Here is a 24,711-nt window from a genome sequence, read left to right as displayed (position 1 = left end):
GTTCAGCTGATAACATGGATCGAGTATCCCGCATTTTCTGTTGCTCCGAGTCAGAGTCCTCATCGCCTCCGGACGGAGCGGTCGGAACGGCATACGGGGGTGGAGGTCGATCTAATAACAAAAAATCATCTTGCGGTTTATTAAGGACAGGATAGAGAGGCTGTCGGACAGAATATTGGCCAGATATCTGTAATCTACGTTCCTTATCCTCTCGTTCCTGCAGTTCTTTCGTTTCTTTCTTTCGTAACTCAAGCGCTTTCTCATACACACTCTTTCGCTGCTCTTTTTCAATCAACGCTTGCTCACGCTTCTCTTGCTGCCGTACTTCTTTTTCCCACATTCGCAAACTCTCAAACATATCACACCTAGACTTTCGCTCAAACAAACATCGTTCCACATACTCAACCTTTCGCGCATCGAATGACCCATGCAGTGGCCACCGTAACTCAGGATCCTTCTTGGTATATTTGTGCAACAACGTGCTGTACATTATGGCAGAAAGACCAAATTTCACATACATATCTCTATTAGGTGTCCCCTCGGGGGGAGTCGGCTGCGATTCTTCAAGTCGTAAACTGGTACCCTTACAAAAGCAGCACAACCTTCGAAGTGCGCTAAAAACAGGCATGTCAAAATAAATAATGCAAAATATACACTATTTATAGGGAAAGAGCGCTTAAGGTACCTTCTTAGTACATCGCGCTATACAAACAAAAGTTGAGGAAAAGTCCTCGCATTACCTGCCTATATGAGTTGCAACACATATATTTCCCACATGCACATACAAATCCAAGTAGACTAGTCTATTCCCAAATACAAATATGCCACGGTAAGCGTTTCCTAAAACTACCTTACCACTCAAGGGCATCCAAATTCCAAAACCTACAACAGGCGCCGCAAAACGGCTCTTACCAATCATAGGCTGTCCAGGTTCCAACTGCCAAGTTCTAAATTCGACCAAACGGTCACTGCACGGCAAACCAACAGAAGAGATCTCAGTCGAGGACCGGCGCCGCCCGGATGGTCGGATCAGAAAGTAGGGAAGAACCGCCTCAGGTGCCAAGACTCTGGTCTCCTCTGGCAGCGATCGCGTCCTCAGCGAAGTTCCGAACCGTCGTCACGACCAATCCTTCGGGCATCCGAGTCGCCAATGAGCCCCACGTGCCGGCGCCAATTTGTCGTAACAGGCCTCAGCCAGACCCGTTAGTGCAAGGGGTTCGCCCTTCTGTGCACAAAGTCCTCAGACTCCAAAGGAAAAAGTTGGCACGGAAACTGGAAATACAAAACATAACGTTTATTACACCTCATGAGGTGGTGCTATAATTCAACCAGTACCCTTTGGTACTGCGAGAAGTAGCACAAAGGGCTACTGAACACATGGTTTATTTATATCCACACAGGGGCTCAAGAGAGGGCGGTACAAAGCATAAGAGCACATTTTATGTCCATATAAGGTAATATCGAGAAGCACAATCGATCAGTGGGAGGAGCTAACAGTCTTGGGGTCTCGGCTAACACATTCCAATCTAGAGTTTACAATTAACAGATGTGGACCCTAACGGTCAGCAGCAAACACTGAGATGCTATTAATAGCCTGTTGCTGGGCAGATTCAAAGGCCATGAGCAGAAAGGTAGGACAACGCACATGGTCGACACGAGGTAACATGTGGCAGACAAAATGGCTGCCATAAATCAAAATGGATGCCATCAAATGTCAAGACAACGGTGAAACCAAGATGTCTTTTGCTAACGCTCAACTTAATCGCTGCTAATTTACAACAGCTGAGGAAGTGAAACAAAGACTAGCAGCGAAGGAAGTGTGACGACTCAAAGTAAAGGAAGCATGACGACAACTAGGAGTGAAAGTAGTGTGGCAGTGACTTAGCAGTGAAGGAAGTGTGAACATCACTATAAGTGAAGGAAGTGTGTCATTGACTAGCAGTGAAGGAAGTCTGACAGTGCAGTGCTGGTTCTGATGCCTGGTGCAGTGCTCTTGCAGTCACCTGTCAACAATGCAATGCTGACCTTGGGACCTGTCAGCAGTGCAGCGCTGAGCCTTAGTCCCACTAGCTGTGCAGTTCTGAGACCTGCCAGCAGTGCAGTGCTGAGCCTGAGTCTCGCTAGCTGTGCAGTGCTGAGACCTGCCAGCAGTGCAGTGCTGAGACCCACTAGCTGTGCAGTGCTGAGCCTTAGTTCCACTAGCAGTGCACTGCTGAGACCCACTAGACTTGTGGCGTTGACCCTCAGACTTGATGGCCGTGCTGTCCCTGAGACTTATCTGTAGTGCAGTGATGACCATGAGACCTGTCAGCAGTGTGGTACTCACCCTGACATGGGATAGCAGTGCAGTGCTTGTTCTGATGCCTGTCAGCAGTGCAGTGTTTGATCTGCTGCCTGTCAGCAGTGCAGTGTTTGTTCTGATGCCTGTCAGAAGTGCAGTACTCACCCTGACAGGGGATATCAGTGCAGTGCTTGTTCTGATGCCTGTCAGCAGTGCAGTGTTTGTTCTGATGCCTGTCAGCAGTGCAGTACTCACTCTGACATGGGATAGGAGTGCAGTGCTTGTTCTGATGCCTGTCAGCAGTGCAGTGCTTGTTCTGATGCCTGTAAGCAGTGCATTGCTTGTTCTGATGCCTGTCAGCAGTGCAATACTCATCCTGACATGGGATAGCAGTGCAGTGCTTGTTCTGATGCCTGTCAGCAGTGCAGTGCTTGTTCTGATGCCTGTCAGCAGTGCCTTGCTTGTTCTGATGCCTGTCAGCAGTGCAGTGCTTGTTCTGATGCCTGTCAGCAGTGCAGTACTCACTCTGACATGGGATAGCAGTGCAGTGCTGATCCTTAGACCGAATGGCAGTGCAGTGCTGGTACTAAGACCTGCCCGCAGTACACTGCTTAACTTGAGACTTGTCTGTGGTGCTGAACCTGAGACCTGATAGCAGTGTCGTGCTGGCTGACTGGCCATGCAGTGTTGGTCCTGATGCCATAACCGTGCAGTTCCGTGCTGCAGCTGCACTGAACTATTCGCACCGGTCAGCATTGTCCAGTCCAGGACATATCATTGCAGAACCAGCCTGTTCACACACTCGCTTTTACAGGCTCAGTAAGAGCTCCAAGATTCAAGGTGCTCTGGAATGTTCTAGAAGTAGGTAGCTGTCAGAAGGGACGTGTGTGCACATATAAACATTGAAGTCAAAATGGAAGACAGGGGTGCTGCATTCTTATGCAGGATTTTGCATACAGGACTCCGCAATCTGCCTGGTTGCAAAAGACCTGTTGTGACCTTGCATGCAGCCCGCCCATTGCTTGCTATTGGTTCGCTTTATTGTCACTCTTATTTGCTTGCTTCCTATTCAATGGCTTTCTCTCCTCTTCTTGTGTTTGTCCCTCCCCTGAAGCATAGTCTCTTCACCTTTCTTTTGGTTGGTTGACGTGTACCCCTTCCACTGTTCAAATTTACAAAACTACTTTTTTCTTTTCCCTTCAGCTCTCCACGAGAGTACAGATGTTTTCTGTGTCTCCCTCTTGTGCTTCTTCCCACCTCAGTACCTGCCCTGACCCCATATTCTCCACACTGTGTTGCTCCCCACTCACCCTACTTGTCTGTAAAGTTACAGCAACAAGGATATTGTTCCTGGGGTGTGGCTGAAGGGCAGAAATTAGGAGTTGCTTTTGTTTTATCCCTTGCATGTCACATATTTCATTAAAGCACAAGCTTTGGCACACAGAGGCTTTTATAGCGCCGGGGGAAGGGCGCGCTGCGGCACTTACTCCGTTGATGCCTGAGGGAGAAGGTGTACTTAGCACAACACTTCTGGAGGCACTTCTGGGCTACTGCAGAAAACCAATTAACTGAATCCTTTGGAAAGTAAATTAGTCCCTGGCAAGCATTTGCCTTTTCATTCTGACAATACCCTATTCTTTTTCAATTCTGGGCAGTGAAAAGTATTTGAAAGATAAACCAAGCCATTTATAAAGACTAAAAACATTGAATTCAATGTATAGTTTTGAGATACCAGAAGATTTTACTGGATTATCACCATTAGCATACAATTAGTGAAGCCTATTGGCTTTGCCAATGCTTATTAGTTGATGTTTTTGGGCTAAACCAGTGTTTTTTTGTTTCCACCAGGATGAAGGCAGCAGCCGGAGTGAAGGTGGTGTCCGTGAGGGTCAGCGGGGCTGGCCAGTGGGACATTCAACAGGAGCTGACCAATGGCGAGGAACAGACCACCGCCACGCTCCTGTGCGTGGGCCGCGGTGCAGCGGGCGACAGGTGAGGTCATCGGTCATTGTAAGACCAGTGGTATGTAAGGGTCTGTGTGCACCAACCACACTAAATGCAGGCTCTGTGCGAGCACCAAGGACGTCTGTGATCATACAAATCTTGGCCCCTGTAACACATTACTTTCTGGTACCTTGGTTTCATCAGGCCTAGTGTCCTGCGAGGCCCAGAACAGGCCCTACCTGGGCCGTGCTATTCCCGGCCTCTGGGTACCTCCCATACCTGATCCAGTGCCAGGCTCTGATCTGATTGTATCTGTGGGCCAACCATCCACCCACCATACCTCGGTGTGGAGGCACCGTTGTGAGTAGGGGAGTGAACCAATACTACTCCTCCGGCTCTGATCTCTTCCAAGTCGTACTAACTCCTCGTTACAGCTTTCAGACTCACAGCGCTATGAGAAGTTCTGGCTCTTCGACTCTCCCTCCTAGTTCACTTCCATCATCCTTTCACCTTCCACCAGCAGCTTATTAACTATGGATTCAATTTCCCTTAGTTTTGATATGTCACCCCTTTCCCGAGGTTGCCCCCAGAGCCGCACAGCCTTAAAGTGCTGCTCCACGTGGATACTCTGGGGCTGATTACGATGAGGCGCGGATAGTCTCTGAATGTAGTTTGGAGGCTTTCCGAGCCGCTTCACGGTTTCAATACTCACAGCCTCATTACAATGGAGTCAGTTGGTTTTGAAACCGGTCAGACATCCCGGCTAGCTTCCAATGGGCTCAAGGCATGTAGGGGCATATTATCAAGGGGGTTTATCTCCGCTTTTTTGGCTTTAAAAGCCAAAAAAGCGGAGATAAAATGATCTCCCTATTACGTAGCTGTCACTAACACCAGTTAGTGACAGCTAGTAGGAGATAGCGACCATCTTGGGCCCCACTTGCATGTCAGTGATATTTATCACTAATGACATGCAAAGTGGGCGTGCCAAGATGTTAGCGACTGGAAACAGTCGCTAACATCGCTATCTCCTATTATCAACTTTTGGAGATATTTGCGCTAAGCGCAAATATCTCTAAAAGCTAACACCTGCCCTGAGCAGTTCTTAGCCATGTTATCCAATGGGAGGTGGATAACATGGCTAAGAGCATTAGCTCGGTAATGCATGAATATCGCGGACTTTTCAGCGATATTCATGCACTGCGGCCGTTTTTTATCGCATCTGCGATAAACCTTGGTAATACCAAGGTTTATCTGCGGTAAAAATCGCCGCAGCTTAGCGGTAAAATTTTCTCTCTAACCAAGCAATAGCTATAATTATCACTATTACTTGGTAATATGCCCCGTAGTCCCTATTGGTGTTTTACGCCGTCCGGATTACAATGCTGGGCTTTCCGTCAGGAAAGCCTGTCGGAAAGCGAGTTTGGAGGCCCCTAGCAGGGCCCCCTTCTTCCTGTGGCCTCTGGTTAGGGGCGGAGGGGGTCCTCTGGTGCCCCCTGTTGATCCCTGCACCGTGTGGCAGGCACCTTGAGAGGTGAACACAAACTCCTTCATCTGTACGGGAGCTTGTGCTGCGGCCGGTTTCCCGAGGTCAGTCTTACCCATATCCGCAACGGTCTCGGGCAGACGCATGTCCACTTGATATTGCAATAAGGGCCTGGGTCTCTTACAGCCACATGCATCATTGTTGCCGTTTGCGATTCCTTAATAGCGAAAATGAAGGAATCGCAATTAAGGAATCGCAAACGGCAATGCATCAAAAATTCGCAATTTTTTTTGCGATTCCTTATTTTTCCTTATTTGCGATTCCCAATTTTGCGAATCGCAAATAAGGATTCCCTTTACATTGATTCCTATGGGCCTAGAGGCCCATAGGAATCAATTGGAAGGCATTCTCATTTTGTGATTCGCAATTAAGGAATCGCAAAATGAGAATGCAATTTCAAGGGTGCAGGTGGGGTCCAAAGGACCCCACCCTGCACCCCTGAAATTAAACTTTAAGTACATTTTTCACACACACGTGTGTTTAAAATGAAACTTTCAAAAATGCACTTTTGTGCATTTTTGAAAGTTTTTCGCAAATTACCATGAAGGTTAACTTAATGGTAATTTACCACTTCCTATTTGCGATTTCGCAATTAAAAAAAATCATGCATTGCATTTAAGAAATCGCAAAATTGCAATTTCTTAAATGCAATCGCAATTTAAGAAATCGCAAAAAAATGCGATTTCTTAAATTGCGAAAATAGCAAAATGCTTCATGCATCCCAAAAAAGGGATTTGCATTCGCAAACGGCCGAATTTTGCGATTCGCACCGTTTGCGAATGCAAAAACCCTTGATGCATGTGGGCCTTTGTACTTTGTATGTTTATCTCTCCCAGTAATTACTCCTGCCTTCTTGCTCCTCCTTGTTGAGGCTTACACAGAGTTTGGACCCCCTCGAGGTGTGCTCCACACTTTACAAACCGTCAATCACTCTGAGTGGGTGGGCTCAGCATTCATGTCTGATCAACAAGCTCCATGGTGTCCTAACATTGATGCAGGCTTGGAGAATGGGGGTCTCACCTGCCCTTTGATGTTCCTCAGCGGGCGTGTTTTGGGTGAAGTTGGTTCTTTATTCTTCTGAGACACTCCTTGCTTGTATGTTGTTGGAGGTCTTATTTCCATATGTTCTCTGCACAGTTGGGTCTTGAGAAGGGAAACATCATTAACAACGAAGGCATTACTACGCGTAACGTTTACTACGGGGCACTTACCACGTAAACGTCTTTTCCACGCGTATGCCTTCCATGATCGTCTTTACCACGCAATAATCATTCCGGTCGGGGAAAAAAATAAAAAAGTGTAGGATTAAAAAAGGGGGGTTGGGGGGGTCTCCCCCCCGTAAAAAAAAGAACCTGCCGTGCCGAAGAAATCAGCGTCGTTAGAGAGGAAGCTGGAATAAACTTCCGCTTCCTCTTTACGACGTACGAGCGACGTGGTAAAGGTGATGCGAGGAAAACGAATTCCGTTGTAACGCATGGGTGGAAAAGGCATGCGTTGCAACGGAATACGTAGTAATGACATACAACCCTTGAGAACAGTCAGTTTAATTCACGGTGGTAGCAATAGCAGCAATATTGTGCCTCTGGTAAGACCCTCTTTCTTGAGAGTTCTGCGGCAAAGACTCGCGCCGCCATTTCGACACATTACTAACTCCCAATAGGCCAAGTAAATTGGACACATGACCTTTCCTCAGCTGGGCCCGGATCTTTACTCTTCTTGGCACAGTATTTTGTTTTCGATAACTGTATCCGCCACACTTCTCCCAGGTGTGGTAAAGACATTTAACGTGAACTATTGCAGCAATACCGTCTGACCCTCCAGGGACCAAACCTCTGAAGAGGCTGTCAATGGCTTAGGAGAAGGAATAGGGCCCGGAGGGATGGGCTTTAATAGGGTCACTCCATTCTCATCAGAGAGTCAGTAGGACTGCTCTGTGCTCATTTAGTACATCCCCCAGGGGGGTGAAGAGTTTGTTGGCTTCATCAGTCACTTGTAAGTATCTGGACTTCCAGTTCTGTACAGAAGAGGCATCACCGTAGGCTTTGTGATCGACCTATTCCGCTCGGTGGATTCTGTGGTTAAGTCCACGCAGTGGAAGCGTTCATGTAAATGTAAATGTATTTGAGCTTGTAAAGCGCACTGCTACCCGTCCGTAGGTTTCCTGGCGCTGTATAACTCTGGGGAACCCGTCCTGGCTTTCCCTGTGGGATGGTCCCTGCTGGGAGTCCCCAAGGTGGAGCCAGGCATCCCCGGAATTGATGGGGCCGTTGTGGAGATTAGGCAAGCTAATGCCCAGAGTTGGCGAGTGGAACCCCTGATTAGAGTAAGCACCGAAGCGAGAATTATCGAGTCCGCTGACCCAAGTCCACGACCCTGCCGCGTCGGGAATTGAACCCTGGTCCCGGGCCGACTTCTGCTCCCGGGTCTGCCGCCTCTAACCAGTGAGCCACACTACTGACATAGGTTTGCGTGAGTGCACACCTGGGGTAAGGACACTTCTCTTGGTGAGCGACCTCTGGGTCCTGCCAGGGAGGACCTGGTCTGAATATGTGTGCGCTCTTGAGAGCAGAACCTCACTCAGAGATTACGATAAACGTCTCGCTTGAAGGAGGTCTCAATGAAATATTAGAACGGAAGATCCCTTTCTTCATGAGTTCATCAGGTATGGAGGACAGAGGACATTGCCCACCTTCTGAAGGTGGTGACCTATCCTCCGGAACCTAAGGAAACCCCGGTATTAAAGTGTGCTGTGGTGGGCTCCGGTGACCCCCTGTCTCTCTGTACACGTGTGGTGGGCTCCGGTGACCCCCGTGTCTCTCTGTACACGTGTGGTGGGCTCCGGTGACACCCTGTCTCTTTGCACACGTGTGGTGGGCTCCGGTGACCCCCTGTCTCTCTGTACACATGTGGTGGGCTCCCGTGACCCCCTGTCTCTCTGTACACGTGTGGGGGGCTCCGGTGACACCCTGTCTCTTTGCACACCTCTTTGCACATGTGTGGTGGGCTCCGGTGACCCCCTGTCTCTCTGTACACATGTGGTGGGCTCCCGTGACCCCCTGTCTCTCTGTACACGTATGGTGGGCTCGGGTGACACCCTGTCTCTCTGTACACGTGTGGTGGGCTCCGGTCACACCCGTGTCTCTCTGTACACGTGTGGTGGGCTCCGGTGACCCCCTGTCTCTTTGCACATGTGTGGTGGGCTCCGGTGACCCCCCTGTCTCTTTGCACACGTGTGGTGGGCACCGGTGACCCCCTGTCTCTCTGTACACGTGTGGTGGGCTCCGGTGACACCCTGTCTCTCTGTACACGTGTGGTGGGCTCCGGTGACACCCTGTCTCTATGCACACGTGTGGTGGGTTCCGGTGACCCGTCTGTCTCTTTGCACACGTGTGGTGGGCTCCGGTCACCCCCCTGTCTCTTTGCACACGTGTGGTGGACTCCGGTGACCCCCTGTCTCTCTGTACACGTGTGGTGGGCTGTGGTGACCCCCCTGTCTCTCTGCACATGTGTGGTGGGTTCCAGTGACCCCCTGTCTCTTTGCAGACGTGTGGTGGGCTCCGGTGACCTCCCTGTCTCTGTGCACATGTGTGGTGGGCTCCGGTGACCCCCCTGTCTCTTTGCACACGTGTGGTGGACACCGGTGACCCCCTGTCTCTCTGTACACTTGTGGTGGACACCGGTGACCCCCTGTCTCTCTGTACACGTGTGGTGGGCTCCGGTGACCCCTGTCTCTCTGTACACGTGTGGTGGGCTCCAGTGACACCCTGTCTCTCTGTACACGTGTGGTGGGCTCCGATGACCCCTGTCTCTCTGTACACGTGTGGTGGGCTCCGGTGACACCCTGTCTCTCTGCACAAGTGTGGTGGGTTCCGGTGCCCCCCTGTCTCTTTGCACATGTGTGGTGGGCTCCGGTGACCCCCGTGTCTCTCTGTACACGTGTGGTGGGCTCCGGTGACCCCCTGTCTCTCTGTACACATGTGGTGGGTTCCGGAGACACCCTGTCTCTTTGCACACGTGTGGTGGGTTCCGGTGACCCCCTGTCTCTTTGCACACGTGTGGTGGTATCCAGTGATCCCCCCTGTCTCTTTGCACATGTGTGGTGGGCTCCGGTGACCCCCGTGTCTCTCTGTACACGTGTGGTGGGCTCCGGTGACCCCCTGTCTCTCTGCACACGTGTGGTGGGTTCCGGTGATCCCCTGTCTCTTTGCACACGTGTGGTGGTATCCAGTGACCCGCCCTGTCTCTCTGCACACGTGTGGTGGGCTCCGGTGACCCCCTGTCTCTCTGCACACGTGTGGTGGGCTCCGGTAACCCCCTGTCTCTCTGTACACATGTGGTGGGCTCCGGTGACCCCCTGTCTCTCTGTACACGTGTGGTGGGCTCCGGTGACCCCCTGTCTCTCTGTACATGTGTGGTGGGCTCTAGTGACCCTCTCTCCCTTCACACGTGTGGTGGCTCCGGTGCCCCCCTGTCTCTCTGCACACGTGTGGTGGGCTCCGGTGCCACCCTGTCTCTCTGTACACGTGTGGTGGGCTCCGGTGACCCCCTGTCTCTCTGTACACGTGTGGTGGGCTCCGGTGACCCCCTGTCTCTCTGTACACGTGTGGTGGGCTCCGGTGACCCCCGTGTCTCTCTGCACACGTGTGGTGGGCTTCAGTGCCCCCCTGTCTCTTTGCACATGTGGTCGGGTCTGGTGACCCCCTGTCTCTCTGCACACGTGTGGTGGGCTCCGGTGACCCCCGTGTCTCTCTGTACACGTGTGGTGGGCTCCGGTGACCCCCTGTCTCTCTGTACACGTGTGGTGGGCTCCGGTGACCCCCTGTCTCTCTGTACACATGTGGTGGGCTCCGGTGACCCCCTGTCTCTCTGTACACGTGTGGTGGGCTCCGGTGACCCCCTGTCTCTCTGTACACGTGTGGTGGGCCCTGGTGACCCCCGTGTCTCTCTGTACACATGTGGTGGGTTCCGGAGACACCCTGTCTCTCTGCACACGTGTGGTGGGTTCCGGTGACCCCCTGTCTCTTTGCACACATGTGGTGGTATCCAGTGATCCCCCCTGTCTCTTTGCACATGTGTGGTGGGCTCCGGTGACCCCCGTGTCTCTCTGTACACGTGTGGTGGGCTCCGGTGACCCCCTGTCTCTCTGCACACGTGTGGTGGGTTCCGGTGACCCCCTGTCTCTTTGCACACGTGTGGTGGTATCCAGTGACCCCCCCCTGTCTCTCTGCACACGTGTGGTGGGCTCCGGTGACCCCCTGTCTCTCTGTACACGTGTGGTGGGCTCCGGTAACCCCCTGTCCCTCTGTACACATGTGGTGGGCTCCGGTGACCCCCTGTCTCTCTGTACACGTGTGGTGGGCTCCGGTGACCCCCTGTCTCTCTGTACATGTGTGGTGGGCTCTAGTGACCCTCTCTCCCTTTACACGTGTGGTGGCTCCGGTGCCCCCTGTCTCTCTGCACACGTGTGGTGGGCTCCGGTGACCCCCTGTCTCTCTGTACACGTGTGGTGGGCTCCGGTGACCCCCGGGTCTCTCTGCACACGTGTGGTGGGCTCCGGTGACCCCCGTGTCTCTCTGCACATGTGTGGTGGGCTTCAGTGCCCCCCTGTCTCTTTGCACATGTGGTCGGGTCTGGTGACCCCCTGTCTCTCTGCACATGTGTGGTGGGCTCCGGTGACCCCCGTGTCTCTCTGTACACGTGTGGTGGGCTCCGGTGACCCCCTGTCTCTCTGTACACGTGTGGTGGGCTCCGGTGACCCCCTGTCTCTCTGTACACATGTGGTGGGCTCCGGTGACCCCCTGTCTCTCTGTACACGTGTGGTGGGCTCTGGTGACCCCCTGTCTCTCAGTACACGTGTGGTGGGCTCCGGTGACCCCCGTGTCTCTCTGTACACGTGTGGTGGGCTCCGGTGACCCCCTGTCTCTCTGTACACGTGTGGTGGGCTCCGGTGACCCCCGTGTCTCTCTGTACAAGTGTGGTGGGCTCCGGTGACCCCCTTGTCTCTCTGTACACGTGTGGTGGGCTCTGGTGACCCCCTGTCTCTCTGCACATGTGTGGTGGGCTCCGGTGACCCCGTCCCTTTATACACTTGTGGTGGGCTCCAGTGTCCCCCTGTCTCTCTGCACACGTGTGGTGGGCTCCGGTGACCCCCGTGTCTCTCTGTACACGTGTGGTGGGCTCCGGTGACCCCCTGTCTCTCTGTACACGTGTGGTGGGCTCCGGTGACCCCCTGTCTCTCTGTACACATGTGGTGGGCTCCGGTGACCCCCTGTCTCTCTGTACATGTGTGGTGGGCTCTAGTGACCCTCTCTCCCTTCACACGTGTGGTGGCTCTGGTGCCCCCCTGTCTCTCTGCACACGTGTGGTGGGCTCCGGTGACCCCCTGTCTCTCTGTACACGTGTGGTGGGCTCCGGTGACCCCCGTGTCTCTCTGCACACGTGTGGTGGGCTCCGGTGACCCCCTGTCTCTCTGTACACGTGTGGTGGGCTCCGGTGACCCCCGTGTCTCTCTGCACACGTGTGGTGGGCTCCGGTGACCCCCTGTCTCTTTGCACATGTGGTCAGGTCTGGTGACCCCCTGTCTCTCTGCACACGTGTGGTGGGCTCCAGTGACCCCCGTGTCTCTCTGTACACGTGTGGTGGGCTCCGGTGACCCCCTGTCTCTCTGTACACGTGTGGTGGGCTCCGGTGACCCCCTGTCTCTCTGTACACATGTGGTGGGCTCCGGTGACCCCCTGTCTCTCTGTACACATGTGGTGGGCTCCGGTGACCCCCTGTCTCTCTGTACACGTGTGGTGGGCTCCGGTGACCCCCTGTCTCTCTGTACACATGTGGTGGGTTCCGGAGACACCCTGTCTCTCTGCACACGTGTGGTGGGTTCCGGTGACCCCCTGTCTCTTTGCACACGTGTGGTGGTATCCAGTGATCCCCCCTGTCTCTTTGCACATGTGTGGTGGGCTCCGGTGACCCCCGTGTCTCTCTGTACACGTGTGGTGGGCTCCGGTGACCCCCTGTCTCTCTGCACACGTGTGGTGGGTTCCGGTGACCCCCTGTCTCTTTGCACACGTGTGGTGGTATCCAGTGACCCCCCCTGTCTCTCTGCACACGTGTGGTGGGCTCCGGTGACCCCCTGTCTCTCTGTACACGTGTGGTGGGCTCCGGTAACCCCCTGTCTCTCTGTACACATGTGGTGGGCTCCGGTGACCCCCTGTCTCTCTGTACACGTGTGGTGGGCTCCGGTGACCCCCTGTCTCTCTGTACATGTGTGGTGGGCTCTAGTGACCCTCTCTCCCTTCACACGTGTGGTGGCTCCGGTGCCCCCCTGTCTCTCTGCACACGTGTGGTGGGCTCCGGTGACCCCCTGTCTCTCTGTACACGTGTGGTGGGCTCCGGTGACCCCCGTGTCTCTCTGCACACGTGTGGTGGGCTCCGGTGACCCCCGTGTCTCTCTGCACACGTGTGGTGGGCTTTAGTGCCCCCCTGTCTCTTTGCACATGTGGTCGGGTCTGGTGACCCCCTGTCTCTCTGCACACGTGTGGTGGGCTCCTGTGACCCCCCTGTCTCTCTGCACATGTGTGGTGGGCTCCGGTGACCCCCGTGTCTCTCTGTACACGTGTGGTGGGCTCCGGTGACCCCCTGTCTCTCTGTACACATGTGGTGGGCTCCGGTGACCCCCTGTCTCTCTGTACACGTGTGGTGGGCTCCGGTGACCCCCTGTCTCTCTGTACACGTGTGGTGGGCTCCGGTGACCCCCTGTCTCTCTGCACATGTGTGGTGGGCTCCGGTGACCCCCGTGTCTCTCTGTACACGTGTGGTGGGCTCCGGTGACCCCCTGTCTCTCTGTACACATGTGGTGGGCTCCGGTGACCCCCTGTCTCTCTGTACACGTGTGGTGGGCTCCGGTGACCCCCTGTCTCTCTGTACACGTGTGGTGGGCTCCGGTGACCCCCGTGTCTCTCTGTACACGTGTGGTGGGCTCCGGTGACCCCCTGTCTCTCTGTACACGTGTGGTGGGCTCCGGTGACCCCCTGTCTCTCTGTACACATGTGGTGGGCTCCGGTGACCCCCTGTCTCTCTGTACACGTGTGGTGGGCTCTGGTGACCCCCTGTCTCTCAGTACATGTGTGGTGGGCTCCGGTGACCCCCGTGTCTCTCTGTACACGTGTGGTGGGCTCCGGTGACCCCCTGTCTCTCTGTACACGTGTGGTGGGCTCCGGTGACCCCCGTGTCTCTCTGTACACGTGTGGTGGGCTCCGGTGACCCCCGTGTCTCTCTGTACACGTGTGGTGGGCTCTGGTGACCCCCTGTCTCTCTGCACATGTGTGGTGGGCTCCGGTGACTAAGCATGGGCGGATTTTGCGGATTGGCAATCCGCGAACTTGCGTATTTACGGATTCGCAATCCGCGAAGATCCGCGAACTCTAGCGGATTTGCGGATTTTTCCGTTTTTTGTGTTGGCGCGTGTTCGCGCCGATTTTGGGACAAGTTCGCAATTGCGAACTTACTTTTCGGCTTGCAACGGCCGCGACTATGTTGTTTCTACGTCTGGTTTATCATCACAGGTTCACAGCACCCTCTGTTTCACCACTGCCACCCTCTGGGACACCCATGCCACCCTCTAGTACATCCTCACTGGCACCTATTAGGTTTATTTATCACTGTAGATTATGGTGGTTGAAAAAAGCTAGCACACCTGCCCTTCTTCAACTGCCATCAATTAATTTGTGTTTCATTAATGTGTCAGTAATTTTGAAAGTTCCAGTCTGGCTGGCACCTGCTTCCTTCCTTATCTGTAATTTGCTTTTTGTTGCAGTGAATTTTTTTTTTTACAGGACCTTTATGGTGCTATTCTATGAGCCTGCTGTTTGGGTCATAGCAGGGTCATAGAATTGTTGCAAACTCTGGAGGGGCCCATCAGGAAGCACTACCTTGAATGTTACTAATGTTAAGTTTGAACTTTTGCACCTGCTCATTGCTTTCATTTTAGCTAAAATCGTTTTTTTTGCAATTTCGCGCGTTATTTGGGGCGCGAATCCGTGCGAGATCGATTTCGGAAGCCGCGAATACGTGCGAATACAAAATTGTTTTTGTTGCGACGTGTATGTTCGCGTGATCTTGCGCGTGTTCGCGAGGCGCTTCTAGCTATTCGTTTGCCAAGTTACCCTATCGGTCGTACACGGGCGCGGCCATCTTGTTGGCGTGACGTAATTCCGTTTCCGCCCGCTATGTGTAATCTCGCAAAGTGTGCTGCTCGCTAGTACTATTTCGCGCGTACTCGCAAGGAAAATCTCGCGCGAACTTACCCACGCGGTCGTGAACGGGCGCGGCCATCTTGTTTCTCATTCATTGCTATGGTTCTGGGCATGCTTTCTGTATCCTCTCTCAATCTCTGCCATCCTTTGCTTGTTTGAAGTTTTTTTGATCTAATTTTACTTATTATCTAACCCTCTATTTTTCTAGCTCTATATTTTTGTGTTTTCTGCAGCTTTTATTTACTTTTAAACTACTTTTTTAAACTCTTTTCTTTTCTTCTTCACTATTCTATTTCTTCTTTATCATTTAAGTTTATTTCTGCCCAGACCATGGTAAAGGGAGCCGGGAAGCACCCTGAGAAGGGGAAGGGTCCCGCACCCCGTGCCCGGCTCCCGTGCGGGCGTTTAAGGGGGGAGCAAGTGGTCCCGAGGGAGATCTTCAGCGCGGAGGAAGTGGCGGCACTGATCTTCCATGTCCAGCGCCGCCTCCCCAAGACGATCCTGGGAGGCGGCAAGATCGCGACCGGCTATGGCATCCGGGAGCGCCGCCAGCGGTGGGAGAAGGTGTGCCGGGCCATGTACAAGATCTCTGGGGTCCGGCGCACATATAACCAGGCCACCCACCGCTGGACCGATGTCATGGACCGGGAGCGGGACTTGCTGGACGCGCTCGGCGTAGAGGTCCCCGGGCTTGGTGAGTAGTAGTAGTAGTACATTTACTACTCTGTTTTATCCTGCTCTGTTATTTGCAAATCTTTGTTCTTTACCAAGAGCAATAATGCTGCCGATTACATTGAGGTAAATTATATTTCAAAATCTTCTATGCATTTCATTTTCAGGTGCACTGCTCTCCTTCTCAGTAGCCTTGCTTGCTACTATGCTTCTTTGTTTTGTATGTTGTGTTCAGAAGCATTTCATTGGCCTGAGAAATTATGTATGAGTGTACTGTAAAGAAAAGAACTGCGTAATGCTAGACAGTAAGGGTCATATTTTCAATTACCGGCGCATCCCTGCAAAGTAGCAGGGATGCGGCAGTAATTGTGTGCCATGCCACCACCACCCATTGGCCCAAAACGTCACAGAAGCCTTACGCATCTGTGCCGTAAAGGCAGCGCATTGCTGGAGTTGCGTGCCAACGATGGCGCAGCTCCAGCAATGCTCTGGGGTACCCTATCTCCCCAATGCTGCATCAAGCCGTACGTCGGCTTCAAGCGCGCAGGGTTTGAGTCATGCATCATTGTCCTAAAAATGACTGATTGACATCTTGTAGATTTCCCTCAGCCACTTTTAGGATTCGTTCCTGCGCAGGTACGCCCTCCCTTGCGCCGGAACGCCCCCTGATGGCGCAGGGCTTTACAACGTGATGCATCGCCCATATGCCCATATGTGGTTTTTTTTTTAATATATACGCCGCACCAACACCATGGCGAGTCTTTTGTTCTGCCGCTGCGTCAGAAAAGGCACGCAACAATGGAGGAAAATCAGCCGCAACTTCCGCAAGGGACTTATAAATCAGCCCCAACAGACTGAAGTCCAGTCCTTCCTTTAGACAGTCACATGGCTATCAGAAGAAATAGTGGCGGTGGTGGCGGGTGGATTGATAGTTTGAGTATTCACTGATCTGCAAGCAGGATGGACTTTGTCTGTCACGTGTTGCGCACTGCTGCCTGCAGTGCCAGGCCTAGGCAAACCTCTTTAGTAGTCTGTTTATTGAGTTACATAGGAACTTTCTAAGTCAACGTTCCGCAAATCAGGCAATACGAATAATGTAGTATACCACATGAGATAGATCCCGTGGAATAGTTGTCTATCTATTTGCTATTTTTCCAAAATATGTTGTTATTGTTCTTTTGAAATGTTTGATTTGGTTGAAAAATCTCATCCATGTTTTCTGGTTTTTCTTTCTTTCATGTTGTACATCAGCTCCCCCCAAGGGCAAGAGGACACAGGAGGAGGGTGCTGAGGATGCAGGCCAGGATCGGGCAGGCGAGGGCTCCTTTGCTGGCCCCAGTAAGTTTACATTTTAATAAACAGTACCTATTTTTTCCTAGCGTTCCTCATTCGATTTTTTCTAAATCGTCTTTGATCTTCTTGTAGACTGGATATAAATTCTTATCCTGCCTCGAATATGACTCCCTGTGGTATTACTAGACTATTCTTATTAGTCTGTCTGTGTAGCTAACCAAGATTGGACATTTGGCAATTCCATTGGACTCCCATTATATTCAGCAATACCTCTATGCACTGTCTCCTTACTGACTAGATAGTGTGGCAGAGTCATTCAGCTCCCGAAGTCACCGATTATAGATCCCCAATGATCTCTAGATTATCGTACGCAGGACAAGAGAGTAGTACGGAGTCACAGCACAGTCAAGAAGTGTCAGAGGCACTCATGCTTGCAAAAATTCCAAAACCTTTAGCTCATCCACTCTAGTCTAGAGGAACAAAAACCACAGAGTCTATTTAAGTGTAAAAGCTTTATTAAAAGTAAACACATTTATTAAAATCTACTTTGTCATAAAACTATTTAACTGTAAACGGAAAAGTGGTTAGTGCTGACGATTAATTGGACACATTTCTTGTGGTCGAGCCGAACTCTCACCTAGTTTGAACTTGATCCTGGTCGTGTTCTTAGGACTCAGGAGTCAAGCTTCTGTCTGTTAGGAGAAAAAGTGGTGCGTGTTAAAAATCAAAAGCAAGCATTCATCAGTTGTGCATAAAAGTGCAGCAAGACAACAGCCTTCCCTGGAAAATGGGACATTTTTACTATGGAGTAGACAGTCACAAATTATTACATTGTATTCTGTTTTTTTAACATTTCTCCTAGACCAAATATTATATAGTAGTGAGTGGTGTATTCTAACATTCTTAAATGTACTTTGTAGGTGTAACATCTGGTGACGGGGCCAGCGCGGAGGTGGCTGTGTTGGACTTGGACTCGGAGGCCTCTGGGGAGGAGGCGGCGTTAGAAGAGCTGGTGGCCGTTCCTGTGGGGGATCAAACGGTGGTGGCGGAAACAGGTAAGCTATATATTCCTTACTTATTGAGATTGAAGACTGCATAGTGTGCTTTCTGCACGGGTGTATTACAATTACAAATCAACCAGGTAGTAGCCTCCTCGAAATGTACTTCGACTTAGCTGTGAAGTTTTTGGTGAGAAGAATCCCAATAAGTTCTTAGACGAACGTGATGGATGGGATGAACGAAAAGCGAAAGAAGGGTGTAAGTAAGTGGGACGCAAACTTGTATGATGGCTGGCAAAGAAGAACGATATGTGTTTGCTTGGACCCAGAGGTGGCTGGGAAGGAAAGAATATGGTATGGTGCATGGCTGGGTCAATGATGAAGCAAGGATGGGTGGAAGGACAGCAGCCTGGGTGGGTGAAACAGAAACTGTATGTGTGCGTATACTTTGACTGAATGGATGCCTGGAGCATGGTATTCTCTGACTCTTACATAGCACATGTGTATCTAGAGAGAGTAGATGGTCGCCAGGTGAAGTAAGTGTTACCTTGAAGAGCATGTACCACCGCACCCGCACGTCCGTCCCAGTGCAGGGAAGGCAAGGAAAAGAAATTGTAAATGTGTCCAATACTACCATGAATAGTAGCAGTACTTTGTATTGCGTTTGCATTCACAGCATATATCTGGTTATTACGGTGGACACTCCGTACCTCTCTTAATAACTTTAGTTTACTTGTAGTACGTCATTCATGTGTGGGTGTATCACTGTTCACTCAATATTAAGCAAAGCACCTAAAGTCATCTCATCTGTCATTAAATACGTCCCATGTGAAGTGATAGATAATCAAATTAGTTAGCTTCTTCAGTTTCCTTTTCTAGTACTCATTTGCACTGTAGGGTGAAAGGTAAATTAATTAAGCAGTAGCCCTTGTAACAGAGTATTCTCAGTGCCACCCGTAATAGAAAAGTAATAGCTTCACCACCTGCATGTACTGGACCAGTACAGTAACGCAAGTCTGTCTCCATCATCATGGTGTGCAACTTTTTTTCTCGGGTGCAACTTCACTGTGCTGTGTCCATGTCATTCTGCCGGCTTGCATAAGATAACGTACCCATTTCCCTAAACAAGAGAGAAGAAGAAGAATAAGACTGGTGTACTGTCATAGTCGACTGTAATGGAAGTCCATAGTGGTCGTAGAATTAGTTCATTAAACTACCACTACTGTTAGAGCAAGGATGCAGAAGTGGGAGGTTACATAGATACTGTCCTCAATAGTTATGTACTGTGCTTTCAATTTGCTACTTGTACTCTGTGACCCAACTTTCGGCTCAATCACTTTGTGTTATTAATAAGGAGCATTGGTTACAGACTATGTCTTTCTTTCTTCATATAGTTGCTCCTTCCAAATCAACAACAAGGAGGGAGCAGGCTAGATTGGCCCGGCAACGGAGGCTGGAGGCCACAGTCGCCGAGTATCGGCGGCTGGTGGCCCTGGAGGAGGAGGAGGACACGCAGTCGAGCGGGGCAACATCTTCGACTGTGACCACTGCATCCTCCTCCGTGACTAAGCCAGCGGGACCGAGCCGGGCTAAGAAAGCCGACCGCCACCGCCAAGCAACCGAAATACCAGCTGCCCCCCACAGGAGCTGCAAGGAACGCCAACGCCGCCTACGAGTCCGCATGTCCAACCTGGAGCAGGAGGTCCTGAGGTATAAGACCTTGGTTAAGGGCCTCCGCTCCGAGCTTGCCACCCTCCGCAAGGAGTATGATGCCCATGCCGCATCATGCACCAGCACCAGCACCCTCCAGTAGTGGAGTGTCCCTTGCCCTTTTTTTATAGACTTTTGGGGGGTGGGATTTGGGAGTTGGGATCGTTTTGGGACGTTTCAGAGACAATCGTTGGGGTTAGGGTGGGTGAGGGAGATTATTTTGTTAGGGATAAATAAATATATTTTTCAACTTTATCTGACCATACCTGTTTTTTACTGCTTTTCAGTCTGGTGGGTGGGGGGCGGGGGTGTAACAGTAACTTTGTTTTCCTGAACAGTCGTAGGACTTTAGTAGTACAACCGTCAATCTCTTGTCTACTCCGAAATAATACTCCATTATACTACCTCCCACCAAACGCTTATCTTACCTGTAATTTGTGTTAGAAATTAGGGCTAGGCCCAGGGCTGGCTCCAGGTGAAATGGGGATTAACGTTGTCATTCCTGGGCGGGTGACATTTCCTCATTGCGGTGGTACTAGTGGTGTGACACAGTGGCAGTTGCATGCCTATGGAAAAAAAGAAAACGAAACCTTGTTTGTACTCCTTACTGTAGCATTACAACGGTTACGGTACGATCGAGAAAATAGCAGGTGACAGTACACTAGAACAGTGCCATAATGTAGCCTAACAAATGGTAAAGTATTGCAAGTATAACTAGTACTTGCGTTGAATTTATTTGACATTGGCTACTACTACTAGAAGATATAGTACTGAAGCTGAGTAAGTCTAGAAGATATCCTCGTATTCCTTCACCAGCCTGTTGCTGCTATCACCTTATCCTCCCCAGCAAGTGTGTGGAATTATTGATGTCATTTTAGTCAGACATCAAGCAAAACAACACAGCCCGGGGGAAGAGGGTTAGGGTTTGTAAAATGGATGGGAATGGGGGTTTCTTTTTGGGTAGGTTTTGTTGAGAGAAGAAAAAAAAAGCAGAGCATGGACAAACAATAATTGAAGATACAGAGTTTACAGACAATCTTTGGTTACAAACTAAAGGTAAGCACATGCAGTCACACTCATAGAATAAAAGACAACAATGGATACTGTATCTGTATTGCGTATGTTGTTGGAGTTGTCCTGTTGAAATTGGTAAGTAAGTTGCATGCAGCAAACAATTCCTCTTATTGGCGGCACTCCTCCATTCCAGCTGACGCTTCGTCCATCAATGTGGTGGTGACCACTGACAGAAGAGACACCCTGTCCACTGCCTGCCTGGCGGATGTTGACTGAAACCCGGCCTGTAATTATTGAACGGAAAACAGGAAGTGCTATTACAATACCACTGATAAATAAATAAAAGGTATGTACGCTGTGTGGTTCAAAAAGTGACACTTTGATTTCCCTAATAGACAGTACAATATTTTTGAAATTGCGTGCTCTGTCTGAGTCACCTTTTTAAGGATCAATAAGTATGGCCAAAATATTATAGCGGATCTTTCCCCTCAAGGTGGGTGTACTACTGTGTTTTAGAACAAAATTTGACCTTCCCAGCAATGCTCCCACCAAGACCCTTACTAAAGCCAGTCGCAAAAATGTAGAAGAACCCAATCATATCTCCAAAAACGATGCCTAGCAGAAAAATGGTTACAAAACGTACTTTGAAAGTAACAGTAGACCCAAATACAGACCGTGGATTGTATTCAAACCACTTGCCTGCAAGCAAAAGTATCCATAGCCAGCATCGCTCCAACAGTGCTCTACAACAACAGAACCGCGTTGCAATAGAACCCCCCTAAACACATGCAATCCTGCTGCTAGGGCTAACCCTAACGAACCCTAACTTACAAAAAGTGCCAAAACTGGTGTTTCCTTATGGATTTTGTCCAACAAACTTCTAGCCGGTATTAGACCTTCCCAGGAATGCCCCAGCCAAGACCCGCCAACCCACCCGCAAAAAAACACGCGGCAACACCCCCAAACAGCGAAAAAGCTAAATCTCATACTTACAATATCTCTCGGCCTTCGGTCCAAAGTAACGCGCTGTGCAGCTAGGTCATCATCAATCATCATAACTCCTGTTTTCCACCACGGATTTCCTGAAAAGCAAATGCAATCAAGATTAGACTGTCGCAGCAGTGCTTCGACAGAGACCCCGGCCGCAACCCACCCACGAACAGCAGGAAGCCCCCCAAAACGCTACATTGAGCAAGATGTCTGAAGAAATGGCAAAAAAAAGGCTTTTCCTTAAGGATTTTGTCCAAAACACTTCTATCCGGCATTAGACCTTCCCAGGAATGCCCCAGCCAAGACCCGCCAACCCACCCACAAAAAAACACGCGGCAACACCCCCAAACAGCGAAAAAGCTAAATCTCATACTTACAATATCTCTCGGCCTTCGGTCCAAAGTAACGCGCTGTGCAGCTAGGTCATCATCAATCATCATAACTCCTGTTTTCCACCACGGATTTCCTGAAAAGCAAATGCAATCAAGATTAGACTGTCGCAGCAGTGCTTCGACAGAGACCCCGGCCGCAACCCACCCACAAACAGCAGGAAGCCCCCCAAAACGCTACATTGAGCAAGATGTCTGAAGAAATGGCAAAAAAAAGGCTGTTCCTTATGGATTTTGTCCAAAACACTTGTATCCGGTATTAGACCTTCCCAGGAATGCCCCAGGCAAGACCCGCCAACCCACCCGCAAAAAAACCCCCGACACAACACCCCCAAACAGCGGAAAAGCTAAATCTCATACTTACAATGTCTCTCGGCCTTCGGTCCAAACGCGGCGCTGTGCAGCTAGGTCGTCATCATCATCAATCATCATAACTCCTGTTTTCCACCACGGATTTCCTGAAAAGCAAATGCAATCAAGATTAGACTGTCGCAGCAGTGCTTCGACAGACACCAAAAATTACACACAAACCCCCGGAACCCCGCCAAAGAGCACCTCAAAGGCAAGCAAGTCAGCAAAAACGGCAAGAAATTTCCACCTCATATTTGGTCCAAAACACTTTTGTCCATTATTAGAGCTTCACAGCAATGGGCCCAAAACCGTCAACTCACCCGCAAAGAAGTACAACACCCCCACAAGTGCTGAGTCTTTCTTCATTGTGCGTAATCCAGCACTCTGCTTGGAGGGAAATCGCAGTCTGGAGGAGGAGGATAGAGGAGCATGTTCTTCAGAACTTGTGAACCTGAGGAATGTAGACTGCGGCACCTTCAAATCAATAAGCAAACAAGTGAAGACAGTTCTGATGATGGTCTTGTTTTTGGGATTAGGTGATTAAAGTTTGAATTAAATTAACTGTGCAAAACAAAGAAAGAGAGACACAAAGCACACAGGAATAAAAGTGAATAAGGACGAAAAAGAAAGTTCTTGATTGATTGTCTCATTTTCAGGGCTCGGTGTCAGGGAATAAGAACAAGATTTCGTCATCATACTCTGCGAATTCAGGCTGGATGAGGTCAGTGGCACCGAACAGAGAAAAAATCCCCTCATCTACGTTGCTGTCCTCCTCGTCTTCATGCGGCGTGCTTTCTCGTACTTTGTAATCTGGTGGTATGAGGTGCTGATTCATCTTGATCATTGTCAGCCGCTCCACATTTTTGGGCGAGAGGCGGCTCCGTTTGGGAGTTACAATGCCACCAGCAGCACTGAAAACACGTTCAGAAGACACACTTGCGAGTGGGCAAGACAAATAGTTTATAGCCAGGTTGTAGAGCTGTGGCCACAATTGTTTTTTGCCATGCCAATACTGCAATGGCTCCTCATTAAGAAAGACCACTGTTGAGTCATTCAGATAGTCCTGCACCATCGACTCAAGGTCATCAACTGTTCCTCCACTTTGCTTACTTTTTGCTGTGCTGGCTGTGACATTTTTTCGAGAACCATACCCCATCAAACTTAGCCAATCCTCCTCCCCAGCCACTGTTAGTGTTGTCATTGTGTGTGGTGCAGATGATCCAGTTGCGGTGTCTTTAACGGCTGAGAGGTCACTTGTGCCCCAGCCACAGGTGCAGAAGTGGATTCTTGTGACTGCGGATGGCCTGCTGATGCTGATGCTGATGTACTGGCTTCTCCTTCAATAACCTGCCGTTCTTTTTCAAACCTCTTGGCTGACCAGGCTAACCAATGTTTGTACTTTTGAACATCTGCATCAGCGAAAGGAAAGAATGCGTTGTCTGCCAGCGCCTTTTTGTAGCGTGGATCCAGAATAGTAGCACAAATGTAATGCTGATCTGAGTTGATGTTTTTAAGACGTTCATCACCACGTAGGCAATGTAATAATTTCTCAGACAAAATGAAATGGGTTTTTTTTTTTTCATCTTTTTGAAACTCAGAAGAAACCGCCATCAGTTGGTGCTCCAGTATGCACAACAATGGGATAGCTTTTCCCAAATTACAGTCCTCCTGGCTGACTGCACGCGTGAAGAACTCAAAAGGACGAAGCATGTCTGTCAGGCTTTTAACTATGGCCCATTGCGCCTTACTCATCCGCAGGTCCTCCTTCTGAGATGTAGCCTCTGTCAAGAAATAGTGATCGAGTACCGTATACTGCTCATACAGACGCTCAAGCATGTAGAAGGTTGAGTTCCAACGTGTTGCCACCTCCTGGATGAGTGCTTTCACTGGCATTCCACGTTCAAGTAGCAGTCTCCGCAGATGCTTCCGGGCCTTAAAAGAATGGCTGAAATGGTTGCACATTTTGCGGCAGGTGGCCATTACCTCGAACGCTGGACTCTCTTTATCACTCAAGAATTTTTGAACTACCAGGTTGATACAGTGCGCCAAACACGGCACTCTAACATGGTGACCCTGTGACATGGCCTTAACTACATTGGCGCCATTATCCGTGGAAACATAACCAATCTTGCGTTTTAGGGGGGATAGCATTGTCAACACCTTTTTGTCAAACTCTTCCAAAAGGTTTTCTGCTGTGTGACTTTTCTCCAAGCCAAACATGGCTAGTGTTGCATGTTTCCGAGCAGCTTTGAAAACTTGGTCCGGGTCAACACCT

At 50.4% G+C, this 24,711-nt stretch overlaps 1 protein-coding gene across 1 annotated transcript in view; it reads left to right on the top strand.

Moving 5' to 3' along the window:
* LOC144792829 (transmembrane protein 132B-like) overlaps positions 1 to 24,711 on the top strand; it is a 313,741-nt gene that overhangs the window by 61,154 nt on the left and 227,876 nt on the right. Inside the window, exon 2 of the mRNA XM_078668025.1 lies at positions 4,130 to 4,273. Coding sequence (XP_078524151.1) covers positions 4,130 to 4,273 — 144 coding nt within the window. The remainder of the gene's footprint in view (positions 1 to 4,129; positions 4,274 to 24,711) is intronic.

This window comes from Lissotriton helveticus, chromosome 11 (assembly GCF_964261635.1).
Source record: "Lissotriton helveticus chromosome 11, aLisHel1.1, whole genome shotgun sequence".
In the NCBI taxonomy this organism is placed as follows: domain Eukaryota; kingdom Metazoa; phylum Chordata; class Amphibia; order Caudata; family Salamandridae; genus Lissotriton; species Lissotriton helveticus.
This window is presented reverse-complemented; position numbering and strand designations above follow the sequence as displayed.